The 20721-nt window shown below is 51.6% G+C and overlaps 1 protein-coding gene across 1 annotated transcript in view; it reads left to right on the plus strand.

Annotated features, from left to right (window-relative positions):
* The window catches only part of B3GALTL (beta 1,3-galactosyltransferase-like), a 79086-nt gene that overhangs the window by 46818 nt on the left and 11547 nt on the right, over window positions 1-20721 (plus strand). The window contains exons 7-12 of the mRNA XM_006879634.1: window positions 2204-2267; window positions 4971-5090; window positions 6535-6604; window positions 11327-11440; window positions 17040-17139; window positions 20049-20168. Of these exons, the coding sequence (XP_006879696.1) occupies window positions 2204-2267; window positions 4971-5090; window positions 6535-6604; window positions 11327-11440; window positions 17040-17139; window positions 20049-20168 (588 nt within the window). The remainder of the gene's footprint in view (window positions 1-2203; window positions 2268-4970; window positions 5091-6534; window positions 6605-11326; window positions 11441-17039; window positions 17140-20048; window positions 20169-20721) is intronic.

Raw genomic sequence — 20721 nt, forward strand, 5'->3', positions numbered from 1 at the left:
AAAAGGGCAACAATGAATGAATGGAATTCCAAAATCTCTGTAGATGTTTATTGAAATTAATAATAATACTGAACCACTGCCGCTTTTTGCATAGTGATCATAGACCCCTTCTGGAAATGCCTCCGTGCCCACTAATTCTTCTTGGCACACTGACTGTGTACTGCTTCCATCCTCTCTTGGTGCTTCTGATAACAGTCAAGAACTTGCCCATCGAAGCCTCCAGTATTGCATCTCCTCAGACTTGAGCTTGTTCCTCATTTCTTTCCGCTTGAGGAATGCCGAGCGTGTGCCTCCCTTTTGCATTTCTGCCTGCAGCTGCTTGCACGTTTCGTGCTAACACTTGCTTTTGGTGGCAGAGCAGAGATTGGAATGCTTGGCTGCTAAACTCAAGGCTGTGGGCCTCCCTCGGGTGTGATGATGGGCATCTGATGACAGAGACCCTGGGGGCGGGGTGACGATGTACATCTGATGACAGAGACCCTGGGGGCAGTTCTGCTCTGTGCCTGTGTGTTGGACTCAACAGAAGACAGTGGCGACTGGGTTGGGGTTTGACCTGATGCTGAGGGAAGGACTGGAGACATGAAAGAGCTCACGTGGTGAATGACATTAGAATCCCACTAGTCCTGTCTGGTCTTCTGTCCGGTTGCTGTGATGCTGAACACTGTGACACTGATGTGTCAAATACAATAATGGTTACCAATTGTGCACAGTGTTTGGTGGAGCTCCCCAATTAAAACAAGCCTGGAAGCAGGACTGGCGTCCACTTCTGAAATAACTTGCCTCCAGAAACTCTGTGAACCTAGAAAAAGGATAAAAGTTAGACAGCTGTCCAGGTCTTTCATTCACAGGGTCGCTATGAGTCACCTACATCCCAGCAGCACTTAACAACAGTCTTGTTTGGTAGGTTCTTTTTGCTTAGCATTCTGGAAATAGGTCATTTTAATTTATTCTGGGAGATACATCTAAAAAACTTCAGAGCAAAAATGTCCTTGAACTTGACGTGGAAGAAGCAGCCTTGGCCAGTCCCTAGGCACAGCCCTAGGCGGCTGATCCACGGCCTTGCAGTGGGCGGGAGCTTGCCCAGGCCCAGCCATCCATGCAGCGGCACACCTTGGCTCTGTGCTTGGGGGTACTGATTTTTGTTTCTTTTCTTCCAAACAATCTGTCCATAATGGCAGCCCTGCCTGGAGCAAAGTATTGCCACCTCTGTTCGAGCAGCACATGCTTGCTTCTTGTTCCTGTGCCTGGTGCTGGCAGGATCTTACAGGCTTGGGTCAGCACAGGGAGCTCTGGTAGCACTTCAGTCCCAAAGGCAGGCTGTTTGAATCCACCAGCTGCTCTGTGGGAGAAGGCTGGGCATTCTTCTTCTGGACAGTTTACTGCCTCTGGACAACTGGAGGGTCAGCTATGAGTCAGTTCTGACTTGACAGCACATAACAACATCAACAACAGCCAGTAACATCAGCGTAACTTTCTGTGCACAGGGAAATGAAACCATGTGTAAGTCACTGTCTTGTGATGCTCGCCCTGTCGCGCTGGCCTGGGTCAGAGCCCGCCTCGTTTCTGGGATCCGAGGTAGAAGCAGCTGACAGATGGTGGCACACACAGAGGAGGGGAGGAGCTGAGACTGTAGTTTCATGGAAAGCAGCTTGCAAATACTGGTTTCAGCCAGGAAATGACTGGAGAAGTCAAATGAAACTCAGCCTCAACCTTACCCCAAGACTCACCCTCCTTGGCCTCAAGACCTCCACGACCTCAACATGAGTTACCAGAGCTGTTGTGGGCGCCGCCACATGGTCTGACTGACCCCACGTGATGGGGTGGACGTCTCACAGGGCTTCTCAGGTTACAACCCCCAAAGAGCGTTCAGGCCAGAGCGAGTTAGAACTGCGACGTTTGCCTTCTTGTCATGATTTAGTGTGAAGGCTCTCAGACGTCACAGCCCCGTGACTTCTTATTTTCCATGGCATTTTGCTCATTTTATTTTTTTGCACTTTTGGAATAATGAATACTGTATGTCCAATAAGCTTCACCTTGGGTATATACTAGTCATAAAGTGAATGATTGATGCCTTTTCTCTCAGTATAACAAAACTCTTATATTTATTTCAAGGTTTGTTTATTTTTAAATCCATTTTCAGTATTTTAGAAAACCTAAAAATGTGCTACTCTCATCTCTCATTTCTCACTCTTCTATTTTTCAGGCTTGCCAAGAGATTAAAGAGTGACTCCCTGAAATCGGACTTTACCATAGATTTAAAACATGAGGTAGGTCCGTTTTCTCTTGGTAAAAGTGGTAACAACAAAGCACAAAGGGCTCTGACGTAAGAGGTGCTTTATGCCCCACCCACATCTGTCATCTCAGGACCAGGTAGTTTTCACAGCCCCCAGTGAATCAGAACCCTCTATTTTAAGCTCCTGACAGTAACATAAGTGGGGAAGAAGCAGAGAGAAAGATTACATAATATGGTTCTTAAAGCTGCTTCTTAAAATACTAGTGTGTCCAGAGATGAATTTCTAAAAACATGCTAATATTTCATTAAAAATATATCTGGCCTTCAAAGGTGGGAGTAGGGACATGAGACTTCAGTGCAGAATTGAAAATTCTCACAGAATCCAGACTTTATGGAGCTATGGAGGCTGGATAAATCCCTAAATTGTTATCTGAGACAATCTTTGCAGTTTAAATGAAAAAATCAAGTACCCACTGTCATTGAATCTATTTTGATTTCTAGCAGCCCCTGTAAGAGAGAATGGAGCTGCCCGCAGCAGAAGCAGGCAGCCTGCTCTTTGTCCTGCATTCTTTAACCACGACACCACCAAAACAAAAACTCCCGGTGCTGTTGAGCTTGATCTGACTCCTAGTGACCCTCTATGGCGTTTCTGCGTCTCTGACCTTGACCCGGAGGAGGCTCCCCATCCTTCTGCAGCCTCTGGTGGGTTAGAACTGCTGACCTTCCATCTTGTGATGTGATGCAGTTATGATACCTGTTGTAAATGAGGGGAGATCAGAGGCAGCTGTGCTAAGGAGGCAGGCTGCAGGCTACAGGGCCATACTTTTCTCTTCCTTCAATCTCCTTCCATAATAAACAGAATTGAACAGGAAGGTAGACACCCCAGGGATCACACATCAGTGTCTTCATTGGATCCGAGGGTCTTGGTGCTTATACCCTCCTAGACGTCAGTGATGATGTTGAAGGACGTGGGGTGAAGCTTGGCACCCTCGCTTCAAAGGCCCACAGAGTCAGTCATTTTCCTGGTACAGTCGGTTTCCTTCACCAGCACCATTCAGATAACAGCAGTTCATGCATTTCCTTCATTTCCTTATTCATTGTCCAGTTTTCTTATGCATATGAAGTGATCAGAAATATCATGGCTTGAGTCAGTCACACTCAGTTTTCACATTAATTATGAAGAAATTACATAGCTGTATGAAATGTTAAAAAAATATATGAAGGTACTAGCAGAAGTTTATTAAAACATATTGTAAAATGTAGTTGGCAGGGCAGGCCTACAGTTTCTGGCTAGGAATTAAATAACAAAGAAGAATCGTCTTTCATGGATTTTGTATTTTGTCTTATCACTGGTAATTACTCATTTCCATAAGTAAAGGGATCATAATAGAACTGACAAGGCAGTTTGTGGTCAGGTAGGATTCCATATGTTGTTGTTGTTGTTATGTGCCGTCCAGTCGCCTGCAACTCATAGCGACCCTATGTACAACAGCCCTAAACTCCACTCTGTCCTGTGCCAATTGCACTGTCTCTGACACTCCCATCCCAGTTACCCCAGTCACTGAATCAATCCACCTCATAGAGGGCCTTCCTCTCCTGTGCCGTCCCTCCACCCATCAAAGCATGATGTCCTTCTCCAAGGACTGGTCTCTCCTCACAACATGTCCAAAGTAAGTTAGACGGAGCCTCAGAATCCTTGCCTCCAAGGAGCCACCCGGTTTAACCCTTTCCAGGACAAATCTGTCTGTTTTCCTAGCAGTCCATGGTATTCTCAGTACTCTTCTCCAGCACCACAGCTCAAAGGCATCAGTTCTCCTTCTATCCTCCTTGGTCATTGTCCAACTCTCTGATGCATAACAGGTGATTGCGAAGACCATGGCCTGTATCAGGCGCACCTTAGTCTCCAGAGAGACACCATTGCTCTTCAGTACTTTGGAGAGGTCCCTAACAGCAGACTTTCCCATGGCAATGCGCCTTTTAATTTCCTGGCTGCTGGTGCCAAGACTGTTGACTATGGATTCCATATCGCACTACTAAATAAGCAATTACTTGAACAAGTACTTGAATAAGTAATGTGCTAATTGACTCAAGAGTTTCTCATCTGACCTTTGGCCTTCCCATTTGTAGAAACTAGGCACTTAGAGAATTCTAGAAAAGCTCACACTGCCCAAGGCCAGACTGGTCTTTGACTTTTCGGTGATTTTTAGGTGTCCTGGTGGTGTAAGGCGTCCTGTTTTAGACTGCACAAAGGTGACACAGTCTGTGGCCATGAAGATTTTCAGTCTTGGAAAGTGGATGAGTGAGACTGACTGGACAGCTGTGGCCTTGGGGGTCCAGCTTCTGAACCTCAGGCTTTAGAGTCCTCTCAGGACAGTAGTGTCTGCTGGTTGCCTTGACCTCCAGGAAGCCTGGTTGCCATGAAAATGACAAACTCTGTGGTCAGAAATGATCATTTTCGTAGATTAAATGTGGGTCAAGTATTCACATATGACTGAGGTTCAACCTGAAGCTCTCTGTCGAAGGTTTCTCATGCCCCTGGAGGTATTTTGTGTCATCTTACTGTGGTGGGGAGCCTGGTAGTGCGGTGCTACCTGTGGCTCTCTTCACTGGAAGGTTCTCAGGAGAAGGATGGTTTACAGCCTCAGAGGCCCGAGTTAGGCATGGTGATGGGCCTGGTGCTGTGTCCTCGGATGCCAGCGAGTTCCTTCATTGATTCGAGCCTCCTCTTTCTTGACAGATTGCTCTCTACATTTGGGACAGAGGTGAGGGGCCAGCCCTGACCCCAGTGCCTGAGCTGTGTACTGACGCCACGGGGCCCCGCTGCGCCACCACCTTCCACTCCTTCCTGCCGCTCTGTGTAAGTGACGGAGCTTCCCTGGGGACGTGAGGAAGCGTTCGTGCTGTGTATATAATGCTCCTCCAGTGGGCTGAACGTCTGCACAGAGCCAGGCCCGGGCTGTGTGACACCAGCCCTGTCAGGTCAGGCTTGCACTTAGCCCCGTGGTACAGGGAGGGAATGGGGTACCGCTGTTACCTGGCTGCCCCACAGGAGAAAGAGGCAAAGGCTTCTTCCGTGCAGTTTACAGCCTCTGAAAACCCACTGGAGGCCCCGTTATGAGTCGGTTCTGACTTGGTGGCACATAACAACAGTGTGTACAACGTGGCGTGCTGCTGTTGCTGTCACGTCAGTGTGCAGAAGCCTGGCCGGGTGTGAAATGCTGTGTGAATGGTCACAGTGCCACGCAGAGACGTTCAGTATCACACATGCATGTTTGCATCTGGGCCTTCCAAGGCCTGCACCATTGCCCGCCCTTCCTTTAAAGACCTTCATCAGTGGTGATCTCTGTGCTGTTTGTTTATAATAAAAACGAAGTACAAAGCTCAAGCCCTTGCTGCTAACAGGAGAGTTGGCCTCTCAAGCCCACATCCCAGCCTCCAGAGAAAGGTGAGGCCCACGACTCTCTCCTCCATAGCAAGTATTCTCGTCTTGACAGCGGGAGGCAGGGTTCCCCTGGCCTGTAGCATCCACGTGAGAAGAATCGGCTCATGGCAGCTGCTGAGTCCTGGAGTGTCTGATGAGTGATGGAGACACTGGAACGGTCACTCACTGCTAGTGGGCGTGTTAAATGGCACAACCACTGGGGAAGGTGGTCTGGTGCTTCCTAAAAAAGCTGGAGGTAGAAGTATCATCTGACCCAGCATTTTCACTACTGGGAGTATACCCTAAAGAAACCAGACCTGTGACACAGATGTATGCACACCCGTATTTATTGTAGCATTATTCACAATCGCAAAGAGATGGAGGCAGTCCAAGTGCCTGTCAACAAATGAATGGATAGAGAAGTCACAGTACATCCACACAATTGACTGTTATGCAGCATTGAAAACCAATGAATTTGTAAAACACCACACAGCGTGAGAGAGTCTGGGAGACATTATGCTGAGTGAGGTATCTCAGTCAAAAGGACAAATACTGTGTAAGACCCAATGGACCCGAGGTGGGGGCAGCAGATGGGGGAGCAGGGAAAGGAGGTGGAGAGTGGCCATTCCACTAGGGAGAAGGGGGGACTGTGTGAAGGGAAGGAGTGACTGGACAGGGTGTGTGGTAACTGACAGTCTGGACCAAGACAGACATTACAGAGTGATTCGGGGCGGAGGGGCAAAATGTGTATCAGCGAGTGAATGAAAACTCATCCTTTCTGTGAACTTACACTAAAAGCATAATAAAAAATGAAATATGAAAAAAGATAGCACTGAACCGTGGAGCTCTGATTACTCTCTTGTTTGGATTTTTTTTGTAGGGAAATCCAGTGAAAAAGGAGGATATCTTTGTGGCTGTAAAAACGTGCAAGAAATTCCACAGTGACAGAAGTATGTTTTTTGAGTTATTAATTTTTTCTGAGCTTCTGGAATCCAGGTTGCTTTTAAAAACATAAAGATTGTATTGGTCTCTTAGCTCAAGAAAGGACCCATGCAGGGGACCACGGAGGCGGGGAACCACATTGGGGGAGGCACTGCGATGGGGGAGTGCGGTCAGAGGGGGTACCACAGAGGGGACCCTCAGAGGGGGACCGTGGGGTGGGTGGGGGGAACCGCAGCCACAGCTCCAGGGCAATGCCAGTTCCATCACCCCTGCCTTTTGAACCATGGCCACGTCGGAAGGACAGTTTCATCCTGCAGCATGCATGCTCACGGCCCCTCTAAATACGGTTGAAAATAGTGTCATGTCAGAAACAGGAACCCTGTGCTGTGGGAGCCCTGAGAACAGTGTGGTAACAGTCCATGTTGCCACGCACTGTCCCCTGATGACAGGCAGACCCTGGCCGCTGTGAGCGAGCGGTAGAGGAGCCCCCACGGGCCTCCCGGTCAGCGTGTGGGCAGCACAGCTCATAGCACTTTGCCACCAGAGCTCCCTCTGTGAAGGTGGCACCTCGGAAGCCCGGTGAGGGAGCTCTGCTCTCGGCAATGCTGAATCGGAGGCATCTCGATGGTAATAAGCTTTGGTTTTGGGTTTTGAATGAGAAATTTTAGCACATACTCTAAATTTTCTCTCTGAAAAGACTGTCAATTTCACTGAACATGTGTTATTTATGTAGGAGAGATTTCTAAACCAGCTGTTGTTTTTTTAGGACTGGAGCTGTGGTGAAAGTTGATGTCTTTTATTTAATAATATGATACTTATAAATTATTTTTATTGGAAAAATGTTTTACAACTAAAATAAGGGTATAATTTCAGATTGTTGTGTTTTATAAGAAATTGGCATTAAATAAACCCATAACAACGTTTTTTAAAAAGTGTATTAACCATAAGCTTTCATATTTGCTTATAATAAAAGTAATCCATTGTGTTCGAGTCTGACTTTTAACAGCCCTTTCAAACAGTCTGACTGTCCCCTGCTGTTTCTGAGGCTTTAATCTGTGTGGGAGCTGGTTGCCTCGTTTTTGACTTGTAGCCGGGCTGGTGGGTTTGAACTGCTGACTGAGTAGTCAGCGGTTGGGTGCCGATCCGCTCTGTTGTTGAGCTCTTCATCACCGTCGAGTTGGGACAAGTAGTAACAGCAGACCCTCCACCCAGGTTTTCTGAAGCTGCGCATCGCGTCAGGGGAGATTGCCCGTATTTCTCCTGCAGAGCATCTCACGGGTCCAAACCGCCCACCTTGGAGCGGGCAGTGTCACTCCTTCCACTAGGCCACCAGAGCCCCCTTAATTACCGTGAGTCACCTGGTAGCGTAGAGGAAGTTGACCCTGGGTCCACAGCTGGCCTGTGTTCTCGGAGCTGCTGAGGAGAGCTGTGACTGTTCCTCGGGGTCTCTGCTTTCAAATCCCGTGCTGACCACACCACGTGCAGCTGTAGTTGTTTCACACACACACGCGGACGGACGGTGTTTTGTGTTCACACTGATGCCCTGCCTGGCTGAAGGCTGCTTTGGGCTTTGATTGAAGGCCGGCTTGTTCTTTTCAGTAGCAGTAGGGACAGCAAAGGATTGAAATCCACAGGTTGTCCCAAACGCAGACAGTCCTGGCAGTTCTGACCACCACCCTGTCCACGCTGATGACTGGACAGTGAGAAGCTGAGTGAGTCCTTCCAGAGAGGCTCATATGCAAGTAGAAGAGTGTGCGCTTAAAATCAGCCTAGTCACTCACATTTCCTAGAAATTATATCTTCATAGTTACCAGGGAGGGAGAAAAAAGTAAAAACTATTAAATAGAAGAAGTTTCCTGAGGTGAAAAGCAATAGATAATAAGGAATTCATCAACTATTGTAATTAATTAATTGCATCAATTGATTGTAATTAATGTTATAAGGCAAAATGTGTATGAATGCTTGAATGAAAGATCAATGTGATCGGTAAGCTCTGATTCAAATTAAGTATGTAAATAGTAGGATGAGTTGAATCTTCCATTCAAACACTGCTGATTGATCAACATTATAGAAGCCGGTTGGGAATCGGCACTGAGGAGGAACGTGTTGTGATGGGAGACGTTGCCTGGTGAAGGTGTGAAACCAGAGGCTCTTGGTGCTTCAGTCTGAAGGCGGAGCCTTAACCCTGGTTCAGCCTCAACGTGAGTGTGGAATCCATACTGGACTTTAAAAGCCACCTGGTCAGCCAGGGCTTCCTCTAACCTTGGTGCTGACCTGGCCCTGCCCCTGATGCAGACAGGCCTTTTCTCTGTTTGCCGCATACGCAGCGGTGCGTCTGCAGAGCCAAGGTTATGGTTAGTGGTGTTCTGGAATTTGGAATGAGAATAAAGTGAAGGTCTCCGTTTTCCTCTCCCGAACACTGAGCTGTTGATTCAGGAGTCTTGATAGTTTAGTGGGCTGTGTGTGAGGTGCTTGCTGGAAGGACAGTGGTTTGAGTCGACCCAGGACTCTGGGAGAAGACAGCCTCAAGATTAAAAGCCTCGCAGAGCCCAGGAGGGTCGCCGTGAGGCCAGGCTGACCTGGCGGCAGCGGGTAGGTTTGGGGTTGGGTGACGCAGTGGCTTTGGTGGTGCTCCTAACCTGAAAGAAAGCTTCATGGTTCAAAGCACAAAAAAGGAAGCCACAGTCAGCATCCATGAACGTGTCCCTTTGTTCTCTGTTCTTCCGTTTCTATTGACCTGGAACCCAGTCATAGCTGACACCCCACTCCCCCGCCCTGGCTTTCTGAGGCTGTAATTGCACAGGAGGAAGCTATGGCCGAGGCCGACGTCCGGAGCCTCAGCGAGGGCAGCTCCGAGTCGGTTCTGACTCACAGCTCAGCGTCTGGGTGGCAACAGCTCTGCCCAGTGCACGTTACCTGGCTGCCGTCTCCATGGCATTGATTGTGAGACCAAGTAAACCCTGGACAGCCTTAGTCTTTTCTCCATTTATCATGATGTTTATTGGTGGCACGTGTTTTCACTCCAGGTTGTGGCACAGTGGATGTAGCCCTGGGCTGATAACAAAAAGGTCACTGGTTCAAATCCACCAGGAGCTCTAAAGGGACAAAGATGTAGCCATGTGTTCCTTTAAAGCCTGGACAATGTTATGGGCAGGTCCACTCTGTCCCATAGGGTTCCTATGAGTCAGAAATGTGTGGTAAGTCCTAACCCCTGGCTCGGTTGACCTCCTGGGGAAGGAGCAGCACTGACAACTCAGAGGTGTGCAGTTCAAATCCACCATCCGCTGTGAGGGAGAAAGATGGGCATCCTCTGAAAGCCCACTGGAAGGTCAGGAAGGGGTCTGACCAAGTCAGCTCTGACTTGGTGGCAATGAGTTAGAATTTGTGACGGGGGAGAGGACTGTGAGAAGGGAATATGACGTGGGGAATCGGACAGCGGATGGGTGGAAAGTACTAACTAGTAAAGTAAGTCAGCTTAGAAACAGCTACCTTCAATTATATAAATTATGAAAAGATAGTGTGGATTTCTGGGCTGTTTTGTGTGTATTTGTATTAAAACATTTGCTAATGATAATCTGAGTTGGCCTAGAGGTAAGAAGCCACATTGCAACCCCAAAGGCACATGGTTCAAATCTACTACGTGCTCTGTGGGAGAAATATGGGCAGTCTCCTCCCATGTGATTTATTGCCTCTGAAAACCCGCAGGGGGGTCATCTATGGGTCAGTTCAGACACGATGGTACACAACAACAACATGTTAAATTTCACAGGGATTCTCAATCTTGCTTCTTCCGTATTTTCCAGAAGTGCAGAGCACTGATGTCAGCGTCACCGAGCGTGATTCTCGGTGCAGAGAGCGTGGTCTTTGGGAGGCTGGGTGCAGCCGTATGCAGTTAGGAATGGTCCCCTCCTGGCTGTCACAGCAGAGGCAGCCTAGGTCCCACGCAGGGCCACGTGATGCCCGGCTGCTGGACGCCTCGTGGGGCATGGTCCTCGGCGTGGAGTCCAGGCCCACGGACCATCCCTGCTGCGTGGCCCAGGCAGGCTTTGTCCCACCTCCTGCTTTGTCACACAGGCCCTGGGATCTTAAATTCTCCAAGTGGCTGGAGAAAATCCTCAGGACTAGAGCTCCCCATGGTTGCTGGGCGGGAACTGACCCACAGCCGACCCTCCGTGGGGTTTCTGGGGCTGCAGGTCACCCGGGGGGAGAGGGCTCAGCTCTCTCCTGCTGCGCCGCTGTGGGATTCGAACCACTGCCTCAGGGTTAGCAGAGCAGTTCCCTGTGGGCTGCGCCACTCAAGCTCCCTTAGGGACAGCTAGTAATTAGAACAGTAATTACTACTAAATAGCAATTAGTTAACACCAGTGAAAGCGAGTCGTACCAGTGTGTAGTGGGTGAAGGTGTGTTGGAGTCAGTGTGACTGTTTCAGGACAGGGCAGGGTTCAGAGAGTGCTGTGAGGGCAGGCGACTCAGTGACACATCATGACAGCAACAATGAAATTAGAAATTACTAATCTGTTAACAGAAGCACAGGATGTGTGAAATCAGGAATGATTAGCTGACAGTCTTGGCATTTCTTGGGCATGAAAAGTAAGCACTGGATTCTTGAAACTGAAGAATAATTCAGTCACGGTTCCTTTGTCTGTAGGGCGCTTAGACGGTTGCTGTGGGTTTGGGGGTGCCCCTCACTGGGCGTGACTCCGTAACCATCCCCTCTGGCCTTTTTCCAGTTCCCATAGTAAAGCGGACCTGGGAAGCACAGGCCGGGCCCATCGAGTACTACAGCGACCGCGCGGAAGACTCCATTCCCACCGTGGATCTGGGGATCCCCAACACGGACAGAGGTGAGCCCTGCTTCTCCCCGCCTCCCACAGGCCGGGTTTCCTTTCTGTCAGCATGGTCACGGAGACCCAATAGCATGGTACATACGTGCTGGACTGCTAACCAGAAGCTCAGAGGTTTGAATCCCCCACTGCTGTGTGGGAGAACCGTGAGGCCGGCTCCGCTCTGAAGGTCCACAGCCTCGGAGCCAGGGCCTGGCTTCTGTGAGGTGCAGCCAACCCAGCAGTGAGTTGCATTTTGGTTTTGGTCACACAGTCAATTAAGTCAGAGTCAAAGGGAAATATTTTAGTAAAAAGATAGTAAACCACCACCACCATTGTCATCAGTTAACTGTGACTCATGGCAACACTGGAGGACAGAGCAGAGTTGTCCACACGGTTCAAGGCCACCATCGTCGTGGAGGGAGACTGCCTTAGCCTTGTCTCTCAGTGCAGCTGGGAGGTTTGAACCACTGACCATCTGGTTTGCAACCACACTCGGTGACATTGACATCAGTGCTCTGCACTGCAGGGCTAAAAGATTACAAATGGTTTCTGTGAGTCAGAATGAGAATCCCAGAGCAATTAACTTTTATTATGGGATATCTGTATGTAGACCAAAATGCTGTTGTCTGAACAGAGCCTGGGAACACTGCGTGGCATAGAATTAAGAAAGACGTGTGCCAGAACTTTATCCTCTGTCCACACCTGGTCAGTCTGTACGCTGAGCAGATCATGTATTTGAAAAGCTGAACTTTAAGAGAGCAAAGTGGCAGCAGGTTCAGTGGGAGAATCATCAAGGTGCGTTGTGCAGGTGACATAAGGTGGCTTGCTGGGAGTGAGGAGAAGCCAAAGCCCTTGCTCCAGAAGATCAAAGACTGCAGCTTCCATGTGGATCGCATCCCCACATCAAGAAGACAAAAATCCTCACCACCAGGCCAGTGGGCAGCATCATGGTAGGTGGAGAAAAGATTGAAGTTGTCAATTCCATCTTCCTTGGATCCACAGTCAACACCCTTGGCACCAGCAGTCAAGACATCAAGAGATGTGTCACACTGGGGAAAATCTGCTGTCAGGGATCTATGGAGCAGTGACGTCCTTTAAAGACTAAGGTGCACCTGGTCCTACCCAGTCTTTTGAATTGCTTGCTCTGCCTCTGAGAGTTGGGGAGTGGATAAGGGTGATAGAAGAATTGATGTCTGTGAGCTGTGGGGCGGGAGCGTATTACTGAACGTATCATGGGCTGTCAAAAGAACTAACAGGTGTGTCTCGGAGGCCATGTAGCCAGGGTGCTCCTTCAGAGGTGAGGGTGGTGAAGCTTCATCTCACAGACTCTGAGCGTGCTGTTGGGGGTGGGGCAGTCACTGGAGCAGGACATCACGCTTGGAAATGTGGTGTGACAGAGAAAGAGCAAATGGAATGACACTGATTGGCTCCGTGACTGTACAGTGTATCAGGCGATGAGACTGGCACAGGACAATGTAGGTCTACTGTTACAGGGTGCTCGTGGGCTGCAGACGACTCGAAGGCACCGTACAGCACCTCAGCATTGACTTGAAAGCACCCGACACTGAAAAGGTCCAAGAAGAGTTCTGCACAGCTGTTCACGGAAATATTGTTAGAAACAGCAGAAGCTCGGAGCCAGCTGAGTGCCCGTCAGTCAAGGATTGATACCCTAGTAAGGAGCGTCGTGCTGTGGACGCCCATTTAGGGAAGCCTCCACCGAGGTCTGAAGGAGCAGGGTGGGGAGAGGGCAGAGGAGGGTGTCGTGACAACGAACCCCCGCTGTTACGTGTCTGTTCATGGTGTGTGGGGCGGCTCCATGTGCTCTCCAAGGCTCTGATCTTTATGCACAACCTTTAGGGAGCCCTGGTGTGGCATAGTCGTAAGGAATTACATTGCAGGCTCAACAGTATGTGGGCTCTGTGGGAGTAAGATGGGCAGTCTCCTCCCGTCCACTTTATGTCCTCTGTCAGCCTGGCGGAGGGTCTGCTGTGCAGATCGCCTCTTCTTTCTCCCGAGGGGGTTTTGAGTGGGTTAGAACCACCTGCCTTTCTCTTAGCTGGATGCTAACTTGTCACACCACCAGGACTCTGGTTTGCGGATCCTCGAGTTTCTGCCCTGTGCAGGCTGTACACCTTCCCTTCCCACCACCTACCTGTGTGGACTGAGTCCTTTAAGGTAAGGACTAGATAGTGTGAACACATCATGGTAGATTTTTTAAACATGTCAAGTGAGTTGATACGGTGGAGCACATGACAATTTACAAGAGTCTAAAAACAGATTTTTAATTTCTACATAGTTGATCACAGCTATGAAATGATAATTTATTCTCCTCTCACACAGAACACCCTCGTGTTTAGGTACCGATTTAACAGCTGGTGTTCTTATCTGACTGCCCTGCACCAAGAAGCTCCAGCAGTGCAGTGTTAAACGCTTAGCTGTGAACCGTGGAGTCAGGGGTTCAGGCCCGCACGGGAGAAAGACCTGTGATCCGCGCCAGTCAGGGTCCCAGCCTGGGGCCCAAGGGCGGCTCTGCTCAGTGCGTGGAGTAGAGACCAGACCAGCTTGCTGGCAGAGTTGAGGGTTTTATCTGCTTTGTGTCAGCCATTACTGTATTATAGTGGTAAGGAGCAAAGATGTCGCCTTGAGGACTGCGGTGCGTCTGACCAGAGCCAGGGCCGTGCGTCTGAGAGGTGACAGAAGCAGCGACCATGCCTTTGAGAGGAGCACTGAATGTCTCATCGATTCCCAAACGAACAAGTAAGTCTGTTCTGGAGGAAGTGCAGCCCGGGAGCTCTTTGGAAGAGAGACGGTTACATCTCAGCTCATCTTCCTGAATCAGATTGTCAGAAGTGAACAGTCCTAGGGAAAAGGCGAGTGCTGAGACAGGAGAGGCAGCGAAGGAGGGAAGATCCTCGACGACACGGTGGACGCCGTGACCTGTAGTGGCCGCCAGCGTGCCGGGTGGTGAGGATGGCACAGGACGGGGCAGGGGGCACACCTGTTGTGCACAGGATCACTGTCAGCTGTGGTCGTCTGCACGCTTCTTGGATGAAGATGGACAGACGGAGCCCGTGGAGCGTGGCTGGGACTCTGCACTGGCTCCACGCAGTGGGCTGGGCCGGGTGTGACCCCCATTTAGATCCGTTTTCCTTTCTATGCGATGTCCCTGTCACGTGCTTTGGGTGGTGGTCTCCGGCTCCTTGTCTCCTTTGAGGGCTGTACTGCAGAGACCGATGGTCTCACTCTGTCCTGATGAGCTCACTCTAGTGTCACTCCTCGTCCCCTGATTAAGGAAGTGCACAGAACAAGCAGATCATCTGTGTTCTTCCCATTTCCCCGGCAAGGTTACGTGGACTGACGGCTCGCTGTAGCTGCCTGCTTGGGGAAGAAGTCTTTCCTGTGGAGTAGTCTTTAATTTTTTGTTTGCTTTTAAAGAGTTCTGGTGGCCTCGTGGAGTAAGTGTTTAATAACCAATAGGTTTGTGGTTCAAAACCACTAAGTTCTGTACAGGGGAAAGATGGGCAGCCTTCTCCCATACAGACTAACAGCTCAGGAACACGATGGCACGTCACTGGGAGTCAGGCCACTCAGAGCGGGGGGCGGAGGGCTCCTGTTTATTCTGCTTTAGAGAATTTTGGTGTGCTTGGGCTGAGCGGCCATTCATTTATCTGCACATTCCTTCTTTGATTTCTTAATTGACTTTTCCTCTGAGCTGCTTGTTGGCCCTGTTTATTCAATGATGATGGCTTCTAACAGTTCACACTGGTGGCGGGGTGAGGCGTGGGGGAGTCGGCTTGATCCTGTAGTGACCCAGCGCTCAGCACAGCCCCGCCATCCCCTGGCCTGTGCCGTCCTCCGTTATTTCTATTAACTCTGGTGCTGACGAGTCTCTGGATCTTGGACGTTGAGGATTCTGCCATCCATCTATGGCTGTTAAGAGCTGTTGGCTCAGAACTGACTCATAGAGGACCCTTCCAGTGGGTTTTCAGAGGCTGTAAATGAAAGAGGAGGAATTTCCCTCGCTTACTCCTGCAGAGCAACTGGAGAAATCGAACTACCTACCTTTGGGTTGGCAACACAACACCCTAGGCCACCAGCATCCCTTATCATCTAGAGGACAAGTTTGACTTCTTCCGTGCCTGTCTGGATCAGCTTCCTGTTCTCATTGTGCGGGCTGGAACACCGGCTCCGCGGGTGGATGTTGTCCCCGAGTCCCTGCCCAGCCGGTGCCATCCTCACACGCTCTGCTGTCAGGGAGCTCGTTGGTGTAGCCCCTCGGCCAGTCCATCCAACGGGAGGCCCTTGCCTCGGTTGCGGACCCTGTGATCTGCTAAGCATGACGTGGCGTCCCCCCGGGACGGTCCCTCCTGACAACCAGCGTGAGTCAGAGCCCTCACGTGCATGGAGCGCTAATTGAGCTGCTTCCAGTTCAGATGTGCCAGCCGAGGTCCGTTCAGTGTCCTCCACCAGGACCGCGCGTCAGAGGCCGCAGAGTTAGATGACAGGAGGAGAGGAGGGGTCCGGGCGAGTGGCTGAATATGGATTCCTGTTAGCTTGTTTGTACCGTGTTACCGGAGACTTGGTGAGATGAGTGCATCTCTTGTGTATCAGCTGTGGCCAGCGCTCAGGTGCCTGCTCCTGTCTTGGCCCCCGGGCAGTGTCGTGTGTCATCTGTCAGGCTGTAGATGAGGTCCCTGCTGTACAGTGAAGGGCTCGCTCAGCTCTGTGGCTTCAGCAGGTCCCTTGGTCCTAGCCCCGTATCCGGCCGACTCTAAACTTACTAAGATTTCCAATGTAAACAAGTGAGGATGGGTCTTAGCTGTTTGCACGCTTCAGTCCTTCCTGGTGGGATGCCTGGGCCCCAGGGTTCTTTCTGATCAAGGATGTCTAAGATGGGACTCCGGCTTCTGGGATTGCTAAGGTGCTTCCAGATTTCCTGTCTCTGTGGACTTAATATGCTAAATGGGCCTCTGTCACAAGAAGTCCTGGTGGCACAGTGACCCAAGGACTTGAAGGCTGGCAGTTCGAACACACTAGCTGCTCCATCAAAACTTCTCATGAAGATTCTCCTTCTCCCTCATTGCCTCGTGGTCAGTTCTGACTCAGGGCTGGCCCAGTGGGTTTCCGAGGCCATAAATGCCACCTGAGGAGACTGCGCATCTCTCCTTGGAGCTGCTGGTGGGTTCCAGAAGCCAGAGACAGGCAGCCTTCCTCCAGGTGCAGTGCAGCCCCTGTGCTCTGTGCTCTGTACACAGAGGACGTGGACTTGTCCACCCGGGAGCCCTGCCAGGCTGTTCCGTCCTGCGCCGCTGCTCGCTGGGACCCGACAGCAGGGCGTTGTGATCTGCCCTTCAGCCCTGGACCCTGGCGGGCTCTGTGACAGCTCTGGCTCCAGTTCCTCCGTTACCTGGAGTGACATGACCCTCCCTACGGTGAAGCCCCTGAAGACACACTGTCTGTAAAAACTCAGAGGCACAGTTCTTAGAGGTTTCGAATGATCAACGCGAGTGTCAGCCTCCAAGTGCTTGTAATGGAACGTGTGGAAAATGAATTTCAGAGTGGCCGAGGCGTGTCTCAGGGCAGCTGCTGCAGCCAGCCTTTCTCCTGCCTTTCCCAGGTCACTGTGGAAAGACGTTTGCCATCTTGGGGAGGTTCCTGAATCACAGCCGTGCCAGAGCCCCGTGGTTGGTCGTTGTGGACGATGACACGCTGATAAGGTGAGCCCCTTCCTGTCCTGCGCGCCCTGCTTCTATTTTCAGAAACCCTAGTACGTGTTGGTGCTCCTGGCCGAGGGGAGCAGCGGGATGTGCCCTCGCACAGGACACAGCCAGCCACATGCCAGGGGCAGACGCTGTGCAGTAACAGTGCTCAAGACCCCTGGGCACACAGGCCGGTGCTGGGCTGCCAATCAGGGCGTTGTGCGCTCAGACCCACCCACTGCTCTGTGGGGGAAGCGGCAGTGGGCTCCCGCCGAGGTGACAGCTTTGGAGACCTTGGGGGGCGGTTCTGCTCTGCACTGTGTTGTTGTCATGTGCCGTTGAGTCTGTTACAACTCGTAGTGACCTTGTGCACGATAGCCCCACCCCGTCCTGAGCCAGGCTCACCATCTCTGACACACCTGCCCCCATTGCCCCAGTTACTGTATCAGTCCATCTCGACCACGGTCTTCCTGTCTTGCTCTGTCCCTCCATCCTTCCCAGCACGATGTCCTTCTCCAAGGACTGCTCTCTCTTCGCCACATGCCCAGCGTATGTGAGATGGAGCTTCACAATCCTAGCCTGCAGGGAGCAGCCTGGTTTCACCCTCTCCAGGACAGACCTTTGTGTTCTCTTGGCAGACCATAGTATGTTCAAGACTCTTCTCCAGCACCAAACTCAAAGGCATCGGTTCTTCCTCTGTCATCCTTCGTCATTGCCCAGCACTCAGACGCGCTGTAGGTGTGATAGAAGTGAGAATTTATATGATGGGGGTGGGTGGTAAGAAGCCTTGGTGCAGTCTCAAGGCACGCAGTTCAGATCCTCCACTACTCTGCGGGAGGTCGGTCTCCTTCTGCGTATTTCACGGCCTCTGGAAACCTGCTAGAGGGTCGGCTGTGAGTCAGGTCTGACTTCACTGCACACGGCAACAGCAGCCTTTTGGTTAGAACCATAACCACGTCTGTCAAATCACAGCTGACCCTCTGCTGGGTTTAGTCCCATAACCATGTCTGTCAAGTCACAGCCCATCTTTCTCCCACACAGCAGATGCCTAACAACTAGCGTTCCTTCCATGAGCGGTGGCCCCCCGCTGTCCGGCAGTGCGCAGTCGTAGAAGGACAGCATGGGGCTGCTTGTCGAGTTCCCAGCGCTGCCGTCTCTGGGGGCACAGCTGCCTCTGGGGGTTCGTTCGAAGCACCAGCCTTTTCATAAGCAGGCAGGTGCTCCTGCTCCTCCGACGCCGTCACAGCTCCTGAATCCGGCAGTGAGCTGGCCTTCGGGTGCCAGAAACCGATACCAGTGTTCCCCGGGGACTTCCTAACCCTTGTGCTTAGGAAATGGCCATTGAAGAACTGAGGGGTGAAGGGGCAGCTGATCTCATAGAAAAGGGGAAAATATATGTAAGAAGTGTGTTTGAAGGTACGTGCATGTTGTTGTTGTTAGGTGCTGTCGAGTCAAGTACGACTCACAGCGGCCCCGTGAACTGCAGATCTGAACCCGTGCTCTCCTGCGCCATCCTCCTCAGCCACCTGAGCCCCTTGCTGCCGCCACCGTGTCCATCGTGTGGAGCTCCTCCTCTCTTACACTGACCCTCCACCCTGCGTAGCGTGAGCTCTCTTTCCGAGGATTAGCCCAACCTCAATGCAAACCGTCCTTCCCTCCAGGGAGCACTCTGGCTTCCCTTTGCTCCAGGACCCGTCTGTCCTCCTGGCGTCCGTGGGACGTTCATGACCCGTCTCCGACACCGTAGTTCAAGGCCCTGATTCCTCTTCTGTCATCCTTAGTCACTGTCCGGCTGTAAGCATCACACAAGTGACCGTACAGACCATGGCCTGAATCGTGTGGTGGTGATGTGGTGATTTGCCATCGAGAGAACTGACGCACCGCTGACGCTCCAGTGGGTTCTGAGGCAGCAGCTCACAGGGGAGGAGTGTGTGTGTGTGTGTGTGTGTGAGCGTGCACACATGTATGTTTACATTTAAGTGTGCGTGTCCACCAGCTGTTCTGTGGGAGAAAGGTGGCAGTCTCCTCCGTGCAGGCTACCTGCACGCTTGGCTTTCCTTCACGTCAGTCCCTCGGAACAGCCGAGAGGGGGATCAGGTTTTTAGATGCCGTTCTTTCCCTGGATCAGCAGTCAAATCCCCTTGGAAGCGAAGATCTCTCCGTCTTACCCAGACTTCCCCGTTTCAGCGAATAGGAGGTTTTCCACATGTGTCAGACGCAGCTCTGTGCTGCTTGAGCTTAAACATGTGTGAGACGTGTGGATGTGATAGCTTGTGGACCCCTTCAGAGGGCACACTGACTGCCGGACGGGTCCCTTCTAAAGGCAGTCGGTAATATTTCCCAGCAGGCAGAGGGGAGACGGGCCAGCACTTGTTTCTTCTCAGGTCGAAGGCAGGTGGGGTGGGCCTCGGGGGATTAACCTTCTGCTGTCTCCTGTGGGATAAACACTGGGCTGCAAACCACACGTTGGTGGTTTGACGCCTCTAGTCCTGGGAGAGGGGTACCATGTGGGGAAAGGGGGTCAGAGAGAGGAAGACCCGCAGCAGGACGGGCTGACGGCGGCCGTGGACTTGAACGTGCCGGACGTGTGAGGGGGGCGCTGGGGAAGGCAAGGCCCAGGGGTGTTTCTCAGGGTCACTGCCGTGGGAGCTGACGCAGCGGCACCTGCAGAAGCAGTGTGAAAGCAGAGTGGCTCGTGGTCTGCCCCTGAGGACCGGGGCTTTGACCAGCACTGTCCCCCGGTCCTCTGTGTTGGGACATGTGGTTATCGTTTCTGGGTGCCCCCAGTCCATTCCGACCCGGTGGGCCGGCCCCGCAGCACCATGTGCCCCTGCACGACCCTGACGCGTGTGCCCCCCGGGGCTGTGCTCTGTGAGGGGCCCCGGTCACCCCGCACTGGGTCACCATCTGCCTTTCCCCCGATGCAGCATCTCCCGGCTCCGGCACCTCCTCAGCTGCTATGACGCCCGTGAACCCGTGTTTCTGGGCGAGCGCTATGGCTACGGCCTGGGCACCGGTGGCTACAGCTACATCACAGGAGGAGGCGGGTGAGTATCAGAGCTCAGACGGCTCGCTTTACGTCCTCTCTCCAAGTCCCACTGCCCTCACCCTTGAGGGGGGCAGAGTGGAACTGCCCAGTGCGTGGCCAGCGCTGCAGTAATCCCTATGGAAGCAGACACCCCGTCTTCTTCCCCGGGGGAGGCAGCGACTTCCGCGTGCTGACCGTTGGGTGAGCCGCCAGGGGTTACTGTGGAGTCAGGTCTGCTCCATGGAATCACCCAGGGCCGGAGGAGGACTGGCCCGGCCGACTGTGCAGGAGGGAGCTCACTCTGCCTCCCACACAGCTGCTGGGGGGCTTTGAACCGACATCCTTACGGTTACCAGTGAGTGCTACACTGCTGTGCTACCAGGGCTCTGTGAACAGTGACCTCTACTATAATAGTTGGAAAATACCAGATAATTTAGTCAGTGTTCAATTTGTTAAATATTGAAAGTTCCTATAGTAAAGGCTATTTAATCCTTAGATAAAACCCAGTATTGTTGAGTCAAATTCAGGGCAACCACCTGCTGCAGTGACAGGGACACCACAGGTGGGTGTGT

Source organism: Elephantulus edwardii, unplaced genomic scaffold, assembly GCF_000299155.1.
Source record: "Elephantulus edwardii isolate Elephantulus edwardi_28Jun2011 unplaced genomic scaffold, EleEdw1.0 scaffold00004, whole genome shotgun sequence".
Classification (NCBI taxonomy): Eukaryota; Metazoa; Chordata; class Mammalia; order Macroscelidea; family Macroscelididae; genus Elephantulus; species Elephantulus edwardii.